Source organism: Manis pentadactyla, chromosome 16 (assembly GCF_030020395.1).
Source record: "Manis pentadactyla isolate mManPen7 chromosome 16, mManPen7.hap1, whole genome shotgun sequence".
Classification (NCBI taxonomy): Eukaryota; Metazoa; Chordata; class Mammalia; order Pholidota; family Manidae; genus Manis; species Manis pentadactyla.
In genome coordinates, this window is record NC_080034.1 from 33004900 (window position 1) to 33018309 (window position 13410).

At 43.4% G+C, this 13410-nt stretch overlaps 1 protein-coding gene across 9 annotated transcripts in view; it reads left to right on the forward strand.

Annotated features, from left to right (window-relative positions):
- MOCS1 (molybdenum cofactor synthesis 1) overlaps positions 1-13410 on the forward strand; it is a 58157-nt gene that overhangs the window by 38567 nt on the left and 6180 nt on the right. For 6 of the 9 annotated variants that reach the window (XM_036907165.2, XM_036907164.2, XM_036907157.2 and 3 more), the window contains 4 exons: positions 10193-10432; positions 11967-12028; positions 12384-12495; positions 12893-13005. In XM_036907165.2, the coding sequence (XP_036763060.2) occupies positions 10193-10432; positions 11967-12028; positions 12384-12495; positions 12893-13005 (527 nt within the window). The remainder of the gene's footprint in view (positions 1-10192; positions 10433-11966; positions 12029-12383; positions 12496-12892; positions 13006-13410) is intronic. The other 3 variants (XM_036907159.2, XM_036907160.2, XM_036907166.2) reach the window with 1 other exon arrangement.

Here is a 13410-nt window from a genome sequence, read left to right on the forward strand (position 1 = left end):
TAGTTCTTGCATATTTCTCTGCAAGTCCATCAGCATGGTTATGACTTTTGTTTTGAATTCTTTTTCAGGTAGACTGGCTAAATCTATCTCCCCAGATTCCTTCTCAGGGGAAGATGTAGCAGATGCCGAAGCTGTCTGTGTTAGTCTTGTCTGGATCATATTTTTTTGCCTTTTCATGTTGACAGGTGCTATTGACTGTCAGCTGGGAGGGCCAAAATTTTCACTTACTACTGGCCTTTCTTTACTGGGGCAACTGCGACCCCTAGTGGCTTGTGTTGGGTAATTGCGTGTAGAGTGGGTCTTTGTGTCTTGCCTGGCCGGGAGGGAGAAATTTCCCTTTCTGTGGGCGGAATTTGTCTCAGGCTGCTTCTCTGCTTTCGCAGCGCCCGGTGGGGTGATGGATGGGGGGGCTGCTTGACTGTTTGCCTCTGTGAGGGGTCTCAGAGCTGTTGCCCAGGGGGTTAGTGCACCCGGTTTTCCCTGTAATTTCCAGCTGCTGTACTGTGACCTGGGTTGTTTCCGTCAAGCTGTTAAGTCCCTGTCCCTTTAAGACTTTCAAAAAGCCCCCGCTTTTCTTTGTCACAGGGGCATCAGCTTCAGCACCCGCTCAGAGGTCTTACTCCCTGTTCTCCCAGTATCCAGGGCCCCCTGGGCATATACTGTGTCTGCGCTCTGGCCCGGATGGCTGGGGCTGGGTGTTCGGCAGTCCTGGGCTCCGTCTCCCTCCCGCTCTGCCTATTGTTCTCCCGCCGGGAGCTGGGGGGAGGGGCGCTCGGGTCCCGCAGGGCCGGGGCTTGTATCTTACCCCTTTCACCAGTCGCTGGGTTCTCGCTGGTGTAGCTGCAGTCTGGCCACTGTCCTGCGTCTTCTGGTCTCTCTTTTAGGGCTAGTTGTGTTTGTTGTATTTTCAAAAGTATATATGTTTTTGGGAGGAGATTCCCACTGTCCTACTCACGCCGCCATGTTGGCTCCGCCTCTTTAATACTCTTTCCTTGTCCTTGATCTTTGCCATTTTAATTATTATGTGTCTTGGTGTTGTCCTCCTTGGATCCTTTCTGTTGGGGGTTCTGTGTATTTCCGTGGTCTGTTTGATTATTTCCTCCCCCAGTTTGGGGAAGTTTTCAGCAATTATTTCTTCCAAGATACTTTCCATCCCTTTTCCTCTCTCTTCTTCTTCTGGTACCCCTATAATATGGATATTGTTCCTTTTGGATTGGTCACAGTGTTCTCTTAACATTGTTTCATTCCTGTAGATCCTTTTATCTCTCTCTATGTCAGCTTCTATGCGTTCCTGTTCTCTGGTTTCAATTCCATCAATGGCCTCTTGCATCCTATCCATTCTGCTTATAATCCCTTCCAGAGTTTGTTTCATTTCTGTAATCTCCTTTCTGGCATCTGTGATCTCCCTCCGGACTTCATCCCATATCTCTTGCATATTTCTCTGCATCTCTGTCAGCATGTTTATGATTCTTATTTTGAATTCTTTTTCAGGAAGACTGGTTAGGTCTGTCTCCTTCTCTGGTGTTGTCTCTGTGATCTTTGTCTGCCTGTGCTTTGCCTTTTCATGGTGATAGGAATAGTTTGCAGAGCTGGGACGAGTGACGGCTGGAAGAACTTCTCTTCTTGTTGGTTTGTGGCCTTCCTCTCCCAGGAGAACAGCGACCTCTAGTGGCTTGTGCTGGGTAGCTGCGCGCAGACAGGGCTTCTGCTTCCTGCCTGGCTGCTATGGAGTTTATCTCCGCTGTTGCTGTGGGCGTTGCCTGGCTCAGGCTGCTGCTCCAAAATGGTGGATTCCCGTTGGAGGGGGAGCAGCCTGGAGGCTATTTATCTCCGTAAGGGGCCTCCGAGCTCCCTGCAGCCCAGGGGATTAGGGTGCCCAGAGATCCCCGGATTCTCTACCTCTGGATTAAGTGTCCTGCCCTGCCCCTTTAAGACTTCCAAAAAGCACCCGCCAAAACAAAACAACGACCACAAAAAAAGAAAACAATAAAAAAAAAAATTGTAAAATTAAGAAAATAAGAAATAGCCACTCGTTTTTCTTTATTCTCCGGCGCCAGCCTCAGGCCTCTGCTCACCGGTCTTGCTGCCCTGTTTCCCTAGTATTGGGGTCCCTATCCCTTTAAGACTTCCAAAAAGCGCTCACCAAAACAAAACAGCAAAAAAAAAAAAATGGCCACCCGCTTTTCTTATGTCCTCCAGCGCCAGGCCTCCGGTGCCCGCTCACTGTTCTTGCTGCCCTGTTTCCCTAGTATCCAGGGCCCCACGCATGCACTGTGTCTGTGCTCTGGTCTGGATGGCGGGGGCTGGGTGTTCAGCATTCCTGGGCAACGTCTCCCTCCCGCCCTGCCTACTCTTCTCCCACCGGGAGCTGGGGGGAGGGGCTTGTATCTTACCCCCTTTACGAGGCACTGGGTTCTCGCAGGTGTGGATGTGGTCTGGATGGTGTCCTGTGTCTTCTGGTCTTTATTCTAGGAAGAGTTGTCTTTGTTATATTTTCATAGATATATTTGGTTTGGGGAGGAGATTTCCGCTGCTCTACTCACGCTGCCATCTTGGCTCCAATCAATATTTTCTTTTTAATCTCAGTTTTAGTTGATAAATTTTCTATTTGTATTCTTAATGTGTTTTATTTGTGCCTTATCTCTTTATTCCTTGTTAAGTCTTGCCAGAGGTTTGTCTATTGTGCTTGTCTTCAACAAACCAACTTTTGTATTTGTTGAATTTCTTATTGCATATTTGTTCTCTACTTCTATTTCTGCTTCTATTCTGACACAGCCTTTAAAACATCTAGTTCTAAGTATTTATTAATTTTTATTCTGATCTGTTCTTCAATCCATGAGATATTTAGATGTTGTGTTTTTAATTTCCAAATATATGAGAACTTTTAACATATTTTTATTACTGTAACTTAATTATGGTGGTCAGAGAATCATATATTTATGACAGTTCTTTAAAATCTATTGAGGCCTGCTTTGTGACCTAGTATATTGGCAGTTTTTATACATGTTCTAAATGTACTTGTGAATGGTTATTCTTTAATTATTGGATAGAGACATTTATATTTTTTTATTGAATCCAGCAGGTTAATTTTATAGTTCAAACCTTGGTCATCTCTAACTTTGCTGGCTTTCTATCTGCTTTACCTGCCAATAATAAATAAGTGTGTGGATTTGTTAATTTCTCCCAGAGGTCCTATGGCTTTTATTTTATACATAGTTGAGTTGATTTTATTACATTCATATGTGATTAGAATTGTTATGTCTTTTTCATAAACTGGAACTTTTATCACCACATAGTGGGTCTCTCTAATGATACTTTGGGTCTTAAGGGCTATGTATTTTATTTTACCAGAGCAGGATTGGCTTGCTTTTAGCTTTAAGACTGTTGTGTTTGTTTTCACCTTTTTACTTTAAGCCTTATCGCATTCTTCTACTTTTGATATGTCTTTTATAACAGCATATAACTGTTACTTTTGTTTCTTTTATCAAATTTGACAGTCTCTGATTTTGAACCAGCAAGTTTATTCTTGGTTACCTTTACTGTAACTATTGGAAATATTTGGACTCATTTCTACCATCTTTTATCTGTCATACTTTTTTGGTGTTTTTTTTTTTTCCCCCTTCTTTTTGGCTTTTAAATAAATGATCCCTCCTCCTCCTTAACAAGACAAGAACTGTAGAACACTCTTAGGTCTTTGATTTTGCCAACCTTCCCCCACCCTTTGTTGTTCATATTTTCTACAATTTTACTTCTGGATTATTATGAATAGTCTGCCCCTATTATAAACACACACACATTGTCCTATAACAAACTTTATCAAGGTATTTTGATCACTTGAGCTCCCATATTTCTTGCAGCATCTCCTGAATTTGTTTCTCATGTTGAGTGTCTCCTTTAGCAGTTTTTCAACGTAGGTCTAATAGTGAATCTAATTTTGATGGTGAATCTAATTAAATCTGGCATGCCATATACTTTTTATACTGTTTATGAAAGTAGTAGAGTAGTAGTTTTATAATGTTATTTGAACGCATATAAAATTTCAGGTTCAAGGTTCATTCTTTTGTTATATTAATGTCACTGCATTGTCTCCTTACAGCCAGTGATGCTGTTGGGAAAAGTCTGATGTCAGTCTGGTTCTTGCTCTTGGTAGGTGATACTTTTTCTCTAAAGGTATTAAAGTGTTTTCTTTGTATCTGGTTTAAAATTTTTCTTTGTATCTGGTTTTAAATATATCTAGAATAGGCTTTTCCTTATGTGTCCTGTTGACATTCAGTGAAGTTGCCCTTTCAATGCTAAGCCATTGGTTTTACATTTGGGAAAGTCTTTTTTCCATTATTCTTCAGGTATTTCCTTCACTGTCAATTAATTTTTTTCCTGGGACCTCTGTTATCTAGATGTTTACCCCTCTGTTTACAGCCTCCACAGGCCTTAAATTATATTTTGATTTCTTATTGTCTTCCTCTTTTTCCTGGGAGAATCCTTTAATCTTATCCCCTAACACCAATTTCTCCTTCTGTGCCCATCTTCCTATATTATCTTCTTGGGTTTAATTTTATAATTATGCTTTTCTTATTATTTCCTCTTGTTTTTTTTTACAGTGAAAAATTTTGTTTCATAGTGTTAATATCCTCCATTATTTCTTTTACTATATTTATTATTGTTTATCTTACAATCTTGTCTGTTTTAATCATTATTCTTCCATTGGTACATATTTTACAAGGTTGTGGGTTTTTTTGGTTTTGGTTTTGTTTTTCGGTGGGTGTAGTACTAGAATATATTTCTTAAGGTTCTCTTTAGTTTAGCACATAAATTTGTTCCCGGGAGGATATTAGCTATTCTGTATGGCACAACTTAATGGAAAAGGTTTAAGGCCAGATTTTAGTCTTTGATAGGCCCAGGAAATTCTAGATCCCAGAATATCACAATGATTCACTCATGTTTGTAATCTCCCCACCAAATGCCCAGACTTGCTGTGTAAGACTGTACAGGTTGTATACTGCACAACTCCAGGAGGTGCTATTCATTTAGATTATGATGAGAATGGTACCACCTGGAGTTATATCATATGGCAACCCTGCAGGTCCTCGCCTTCAAACCCTCAGAGAGAAGCAGATTTGGAAAGAAGCAGGTACCCTTGGTTTTAGGCCCCAAGTCCTTGGGTTTTGGAGGGAGAAGGGGGAGGAATGAATGCCTGAGGCTGTTGCCTGTAGCTCTTCCAGCAGGACTTTGACAGATTCCTTGAGTGTCCCTCCAGTGGATTCCTGAGCTAAGTTCCCTGGGGCTGCTGCCACCAATGTCTTGAGTAGGGGAAAAGCAGTGACTGGAGCCATCAGTGGGTGAGGCGAGAGCAGGACTTGAACTGCCAGCGCCTTCCCCACACTGCTCGCATTCTCTGCCAGGGGCCCTTCACCCCCAGGCTACAAACCCCCTCCCTGGTGCTAGTTCTAAAGAACACTCCTTCCTACGAGTTTCTCAAGACTTTTTTCTTTTTTAAGTTCCTGAATTCTGCGTTTCTTCAGGGTTGATTTGGTAGAAGGAGCCAACAACTACTGCTAATTTTCCATATTGGCAGGGCCTCAGAGTAAAGCCCTCTTTTCTTCTTAAAACAGCTTTTATTTTTAAAGTTTTGTTTTCTTAGAACAAGAGTAATATATTTATTTCAGATAATCAAAGAGTATATCATTGCTGCCCAGTTGTAACCACCATTAACATTCTGGGTGGGTAAACTTTTTTTTTTCTTTGCATCTAGTATTTAACTACTGTTTTCAATCTGCCCTCTTAGTATAGCATATCTGTCTCCTGACATCAGAACATATTTTTTTACAGGGCCTTTTTTGGTTGCATAATATTTCATCATCTGGGGAAAGCATAATTTAGCCAGTTTTCTGTTGTTGGCTATCTGGATGATTTTCCACTTCCCTTTATTATGTTTGCTCACTAATAAATATCCTTATAGACAAATTTGCTCATGTCCATAATTATTTCCTTTGGTAAATTCTTAGAAGTGAAATTTGAGGCCAAAAGCTTTATAAAAGTTCCATAGACTGCTTCTCTCCAGAAAGGTTATGTAATTTCAGTCATATGCCATATGTGCATTTCTGCACACCTCTACCCAAATTAGGTTTTAATTATGTGATCTGCTACTGCCTTTTTCTCAATCTGGCTTCACTTGGGCTCTTTACTCCTGGTTTCTGCTCTCATGCAGAGCTGGGCTGATTCTTCACCAAGATTTATGCATTCAAGTAGTTTGAGATAAAATATATCTCTAGATAAGTAAGTAGAAAAATCATTTGTAATCCTACTGATCAAAAATAACCACTGTGGACATTTTGGCATTCTTGTCTTTTCTCTAAATTTTATTGGATTTCAATATGAGAGGGGTTTTTTTTTTTTCCTCTGGCTGATTCCTTCACTGTTTTTCATATAGTTCTAGGAGAATGCCTTTGCTCAATCTGCCCCATTTCAGCTTGCTCATTTCCTCTGTATATGTGTCTATTCTACTCTTCCATTGAGTTTTTTTCTTTCTATAACTATATTTTTTTCAAGAATTCTAATTAGCTCTTTTTCCTATTTTGAGAATGTAGTACTTATCCTTCTAAGGATATTAACTCTGATTTTCTTTTATCAAGGTATGGTTGACATAACATTATACTAGTGTAAATGTGCAACATAATGATTAGTTATTTGTATACATTGTGAAACGTTCACCACAGTAAGTCTGGTTAACATCTGTCACAACTTCCTTCCTTGTGATAAGGACTTTTAAGATCTACTTTCTTAGCAGCTTTCAAGTATACAATACAGTATCATGAACTATAGTCACCATGCTATACATTTCATTCCTAGGACTTATTTATCTTATAACTGGAAATTTGTACCTTTTGACCACCTTCATCCATTTTGCCCACCCCCTACTCTGACCTCTAGCAACCACAAGTCTGTTCTCTGTGTCTGTGAATTTGGTTTGGTTTTGCCTTGTTATTGTTTTGTTTTTAGATTCCACATATAAATGGGATCATATAGTATTTATCTTTGTCTGACTTATTTCACTTAGGTTAAAGTCCGTCTATATTGTCACAAGTGGCAAGATTCCCTTCTTTTTCTAGCTGAATAATACTCCAGTGTGTATATACACCACATTTTTTTTTACCAATTTATCCATAGATGGACATTTAGATTGTTTTCATGTCTTGCCTATTGTAAATAGTGCTACAGTGAACATGGGGGTGCATATAATTTTTCAAGTTAGCGTTTTCACTTTCTTTGGATAAATACCCAGAAGTGGAATAACTGGATCATATGGTAGTTCTGTTTTTAATTTTTTGAAGACCCTCTATACTGTTTTCCATAGTGGCTGCCCCAGTTAACATTCCCACCAACAGTCCACAGAGGTTTCCTTTTCTCTTCACCCTTGCCAGCACTTGTTATTTCTTGTCTTTTTGAGCATAGCCATTCCAGCAGGTATGAAGTGTTATCCCACTGTGATTTTCATTTGCATTTCCCTTATGATTAGTGATGCTAAGCACCTTTTGATCATGTTAGTCATCTGTATGTCTTCTTTGGAAAAATGCCTGTCAGATCCTCTGTCCATTTTTTAATCAGATTGTTTTTCTTGCTATTGAGTTGTATGAGTTCTGTATATATTTTGGATATAACCCCTTATCAGGTATATAATTTGCAAATATTTTCTCCCATTTAGTAGGTTGCCTTTTCTATGCAGAAGCTTTTCAGTTTGTTGTAGTCACACTTGTTTGTTTTGCTTTTGTTGCCTTTGTTATTAGTGTCAAATACAAAAACTCATCACTAAGATTGATGTCAAGATGCTTGCTGCCATGTTTTCTTCTGGGAGTTTTATGGTTTCAGATCAAGTCTTTAGTCCATTCTAGGTTAGTTTTTGTGTATGCTATAATACAGTGGTCCAGTTTCAATCTTTTGCATGTAGCTGTTCAGTGTCCCCGACACTTTTTATTGAAGAGACTATCCTTTCCACATTGTATATTCTTGGCTCCTTTGTCATAAATTGACTATATAGACATGGATTTATTTATGGGCTCTCTGTTCTGTTCCATTGATCTGTGTGTCTTTTTAATGCCAACACCACACTGTTTTGTTTACTATAGCTTTGTAATAGTTTGAAATCAGGGTGCATGATGCCTCCAGCTTTGTTATTCTTTCTCTAGGTTGCTTTGGCTTCAGGGTCTTTTGTATTTCCATACAAATTTTAGGATTATTATATTTCTGTGAAAAATGCCACTAGAATTTTGATAAGGATTGCATCGAATCTTTAGATTGCTTTGGACAATGTGGACATTTCAACAGTATTAATATTTTCCAAACTATGAATACAGAATATCTTTCCATTTATTTGTGTCTTCTTCACTTTCTTTTATCAATCTCTTATAGACTTCAATGTATGTTCTTTCCCTTTTTGGCTAAATTGATTCTTAAGTATTTTATTCTTTCTGATACAGTTGTAAATGGGATTGGTTTTTTAGTTTTCTGATAATTCCTTATTAGCATATAGAGATGCCAGAGTTTGGTATATTGATTTTGTATCCTGCAACTATACTAAATTCATTTGTTAGTTCTAACTAACAATTTTATTGGTGGAGTCTTTAGGGTTTTCTGTATATATCATGTCACCTGCAAATAGTAACCATTTTACTTCTTCCTTTCTGATTTGGATATTTCTTATTTATTTTTCTTTCCTAATTGATTTGGCTAGGGTCTCCATTACTATATTGAACAAAATACTCTGTCAAGAGCCAAGCATCCTTGTCTTGTTTCTGAACTTAGAGGAAAAATTTTCAAGCTTCTGATTATTGAGTAACATGGTAGCTGTAGGCTACTCATATATGGCCTTTATTATGTTGAGGAATGTTCCTTCTATACCCACTTTGTTTAGTTTTTATCATGAATTGAATGTTGAATTTTGTCAAGTACTATTTCTGCATCTATTGAGATTATCATATGATTTTTATCCTTCCTTTTGCTAATGTGGTATATCACATTGATTGGGGGATATCGAATCATCCTTGCATCCCTGAAATAAGTCCCACTTGATGATGTTGTAGGATCATTTTAATGTGTTGTTGAATATGATTTGCTAATGTTTTGAGGAATTTTACATCTGTGTTTCTGAATTTGATTTTTAAAAGAACCATCTTCTGTTGTTTCTCCTTCCTCTTTCATTCTTCTATTTGTGAAATTTGTCTTTCTTAGCATTCTCCTTAAATGTTTGCTGATTCTTGGCTGTGTACTCATCTCAGTGCCCAAGGTTTCTGTTGGCCCGGCTGTCAGTGCTGTTTCTGTTTATGCTGGTTGCCCCAAGGTTGTGGAGATAGGGGTATGGAGTCCTTCTGGGATCCAGGGCTCCTAGGTCAGCAGCTCTTCAGGGCTTCCCTCACCCATTTTAGCTAGCTTAGGTACTCTAGACTTTGGGTAAAATCTCTGCCTGCCCCCTGCTCACAGGGATGGATGGGAGACCACTTACTCAGCTCATTCAAATATAATTTCTCAGACAGTCAACCTCCTTGACATGCCCAAGGACCCCCTGCTCCTTGTCTAGGTGCATGCTAGTCATCCTTCCACGTTGTACAGAGTCTTATCATGTGTGTGCTCTGGGCTGTGGTCTCCTCAATCCATCTGACCCCATCTGTTTTATCTTCTTTCAATCATTCAGTATTTCTCCAGCTTTCTAGGCCATTGAAGGTATTCTTTCTTGCCTTCCAGTGCTATTATGGACTCCTTATTAATCCTTCTGTGATTTCTAGGGATTTTTGGTGAAATGGAGAAGTCAGTTTAGCATATAATCCAAATACATTTTTGTTGCTGCTGTACAGAGTATCAGGACCTGTAAGTTGGTTATTAAGAGTATAGTCCTAGAGTCAAGTACAGGTGGATTTGAATCTCAGCTGTTACTCTTGCTAGCTGTGTGACTTACTGTGTGACTTTGAGCGATTTTCTTAATCTCTCTGAGCCTTTCTTTCCTTATCTATTAAATAGAGCTAATCATTGTTCTGAGGCTTCCGTGAGCTAACACATGCAAAGCCCTCACAGAGCCTCTAGCAGAGTGAGCACTCCGTGTGTAATCTTTTGGTTATTTTTATTGTTTTTAATCTTATGTAAGTCTGGTTAATAGAGGTCCGCAAAGAGGCAAATAGGCTGACACTCCTTCCTGTTCTTTCTACAGCCCGGCTCCACCAGCTAGAAGGTTTGAGGACCATCGGCATCACCACCAACGGGATCAACCTAGCCCGGCTGTTGCCTCAGCTTCAGAAAGGTGGTCTCAGTGCCATCAACATCAGCCTGGACACACTGGTGCCAGCCAAGTTTGAATTCATTGCCCGCAGGAAAGGTGATCAGATGCAGCACAGAGCAGGAGACATCCCTACCAGGGCCTATGCCGCTGGGGAGCTGTGGCTGGTGCTAGGCAAGGGACCTGCTCTGTCCTTGGTGTTGAGCTATAGATAAGTATAGGCATTTATTCTCACCTCTCACCCTCACCAAATGTCCTGCATCTCTGTAGCTACACCCTTGCATATGTTTTGGGATCAGATGCTAAGAGCTATGGTGACCAGCCTCCCTCCACCCTGCCCCCCGTTTGCCTAGGACTTAAAGGGTTTCCAGAACACCGGACTTCAGTTGTAAAACCAAGACATTCCCAGGCAAGCTGGGATAAGCTGGCTGTCCTTTCATGAGCTCTGAGAAAGTGTGTGGCAGCTCAGGGTGGAAGCAGCTGTCCCGGTCAGGGCCAGCACTGCCAGCTGGGGGCCCCCACTCGTGCTTCCCATGCCCATCCTGGACATAAGCTTCTTGCTTCACCCCCTCCAGGAAGCACAACCCTGGCCATCTCCTCCCAGCTTCATGAGAGAAGGCGGGGATCGGGGGTAGTGCAGCTGGAATGGGGATTGAAGACCGTCTCTCCTAACATCAGACCTGCCTTCCTGTTCATGCTCCTGTGTCTACTGCCTCCTTTTGGAGGTGGACTGCTTTACAGAGGAGAAAACTTCTAGATTATTCTCACAGCATTTTGTGTAATAGCTGCACTTTCCTCCCTTTGCCCTCCCTCACTGAGCCACCCCCAGAAATGCTTGGGATCCATCACTGGGCCACCATCCCTCAACAGTCCAGCTGTGAATCAGACATGATCACCAGGCCATGCAGGCTGGGGGCCAGGGAGGGGCCATGGGGACAGCAGTGGGGATGGGCAGGGCACTGGGACAGTGAGGTGTACACAGTAGGTGCTCAAATGTTTGGACGCACAAGTGAAGTGAGCTGGGGGAGTAAGAAGCCAGCCTGGGATCACATTTACTGTGGGTTAACCACAGAGGTGGTGAGAACCACATGCATAATAATCGCTCACCAGCCCTGGCACAGCACCTGCATTAGTAGGTGCTCAGGGAGAATATGTAGAGGGAGGAGAAAGCACTGAGAGGGAAGTGGGAAACCTGCCTTCTCTCTCCAGCAGGGCACGGCCCTTCTCTGAGCCTCGGTATCTTCATCTAGACTGGGAGTGCCCACCTAGATCAGGGTAGGCACACTATGGCCCACTGGCCAAATCCTGCCTGTTTTTGTTTTTAACAGCCTGTGAGCCAAGAATGGGTGTTACAGATAACAAATGCAATCAGTTAATGAGAGGGAATGTTAACTATAAATCGCAATCAAGCAAAATACTATTTCTGCAAAAAGAATTCCATTCTTCCATTCTGTTTGTAGACCTAGATTACAAGAAATTGTCCTCAATTATCATATTCTGCATTTAGCCAGTACAATCTTTATGATACGTACCTACATGCTATCCTCAATTTTGTCTCTTGGCCTGCAAAGCCTAAAATATTCACTGTCTGGCCCCTGGACTTGGTGGTCTCCGAGGCTCCTTATCCCTCTGTTGCTTCCCTGTGGATGTGAAGGGGCAGGGGAGAGGGAGAAAGTGCCTGGACCATTATTTCTTTCCCTCCCCGCAGGCTTCCACAAGGTCATGGAGGGCATCCACAGAGCCATTGAGCTTGGCTACCGCCCTGTGAAGGTGAGGATGTGCTGCTGCTGACTCCTGACTTCCTGGCCCTCCACCCTGGCTTGGCCTTCACTGCCAGCTCCCGGCCCCATGAGGGCCCCTGGCTCCGGCCAGTGTGGCTGCACTGTACCCCCACCACTTCCCTGTCCGCTGCACACAGCCCTGTCTCCCCCCCTCTGCAGGGAGGGCAGAGAAATAGTGACGGCCTTAGAATCCCCCAGTGTAAGGAGAAGTGAGAGCAAGGCAGGGAGTGCAAGCCCCCCCCCAGTGGAGAGCCTAGGCAGATACCAGGCCCCCAAGGTCATCCCAACCCCCTGCCAAAGCGGGCAGAGGGAACAGCCCGTGGGGTCCTGTTGTCCCCGGCCAGGTGAACTGTGTGGTGATGCGAGGCCTGAACGACGACGAGCTCTTGGACTTTGTGGCCCTGACCAAAGGACTGCCCCTGGACGTGCGCTTCATAGAGTATATGCCCTTTGATGGTCAGTGACTGGGCAGGGTGGCAGCGGGGTGAGAAAGCTGGGCCTGTGGGCAGAGCCTGATGAGGCTGAGAGCACGGCGGGGTGCTGCTGAGGACCCTGGGAAGGGTTGAGTGGGGTGGGTAAGATCTGGCTGACCCCGTGTGTGCTGCTGACCCCACCCCTTGCTGTGTGTAGGAATTTCTGCAGGGATGGTGGGGAGGGCCCTGGGCAGGTGCCAGGGCTAGAGCCACAGCAGGGCATCGGGGCTTCTCAGAGTTCAGCCTAGGCGTGATTTCATCTTCCTGCTGCAGGCACGGCCTCTTGACCTCTGATTTGAGACCGGGGCTCTGTGGGCAGATGGGCTTGAAGAGCCTGGCCCTGCAGCCGTGGAACTCAGTAGCTCCCAACCCCAATACAGGCAACAAGTGGAACTTCAAGAAGATGGTCAGCTACAAGGAGATGCTGGACACCCTCCAGCAGCAGTGGCCAGAGCTGGAAAAGCTGCCTGGGGAGGAATCCAGCACAGCCAAGGTTGGGGGGCAGGAGGGTACGGCTGGGCAGGGAGGTAGGAGCGCTGGCAGGGTTGACACCGAGGTCAGAGTGCAGTGATGTAAAATGATCCTGTTTGAGAAGGAAACCTTTGCTGCCATCACCAGCTCCCTTTTATGGAAGCAGCAGCAGGCTGGGTGTCAGCTAGGGACAGGCATCTCAGTAGAGGGGGTGCTCATCCTGCTGTGCCAGGTGGCCTGCTCTGGCCTTGCTGCCCACGGGCCCCATGTCCCTAGCAAGTTTGTTCCCCGGCAGGCTGGGTGGAGGCAGAGAGCCCATGGGCTGTCCCTCATGCCAGAGCCTCGGCCAGGTGTGAGCCTCATACCATCCCAGGGCCCTGTCTGAGGGCCTTGGGTGCTCCCTTCTGCAGGGCTCCTGGGGAGAGTC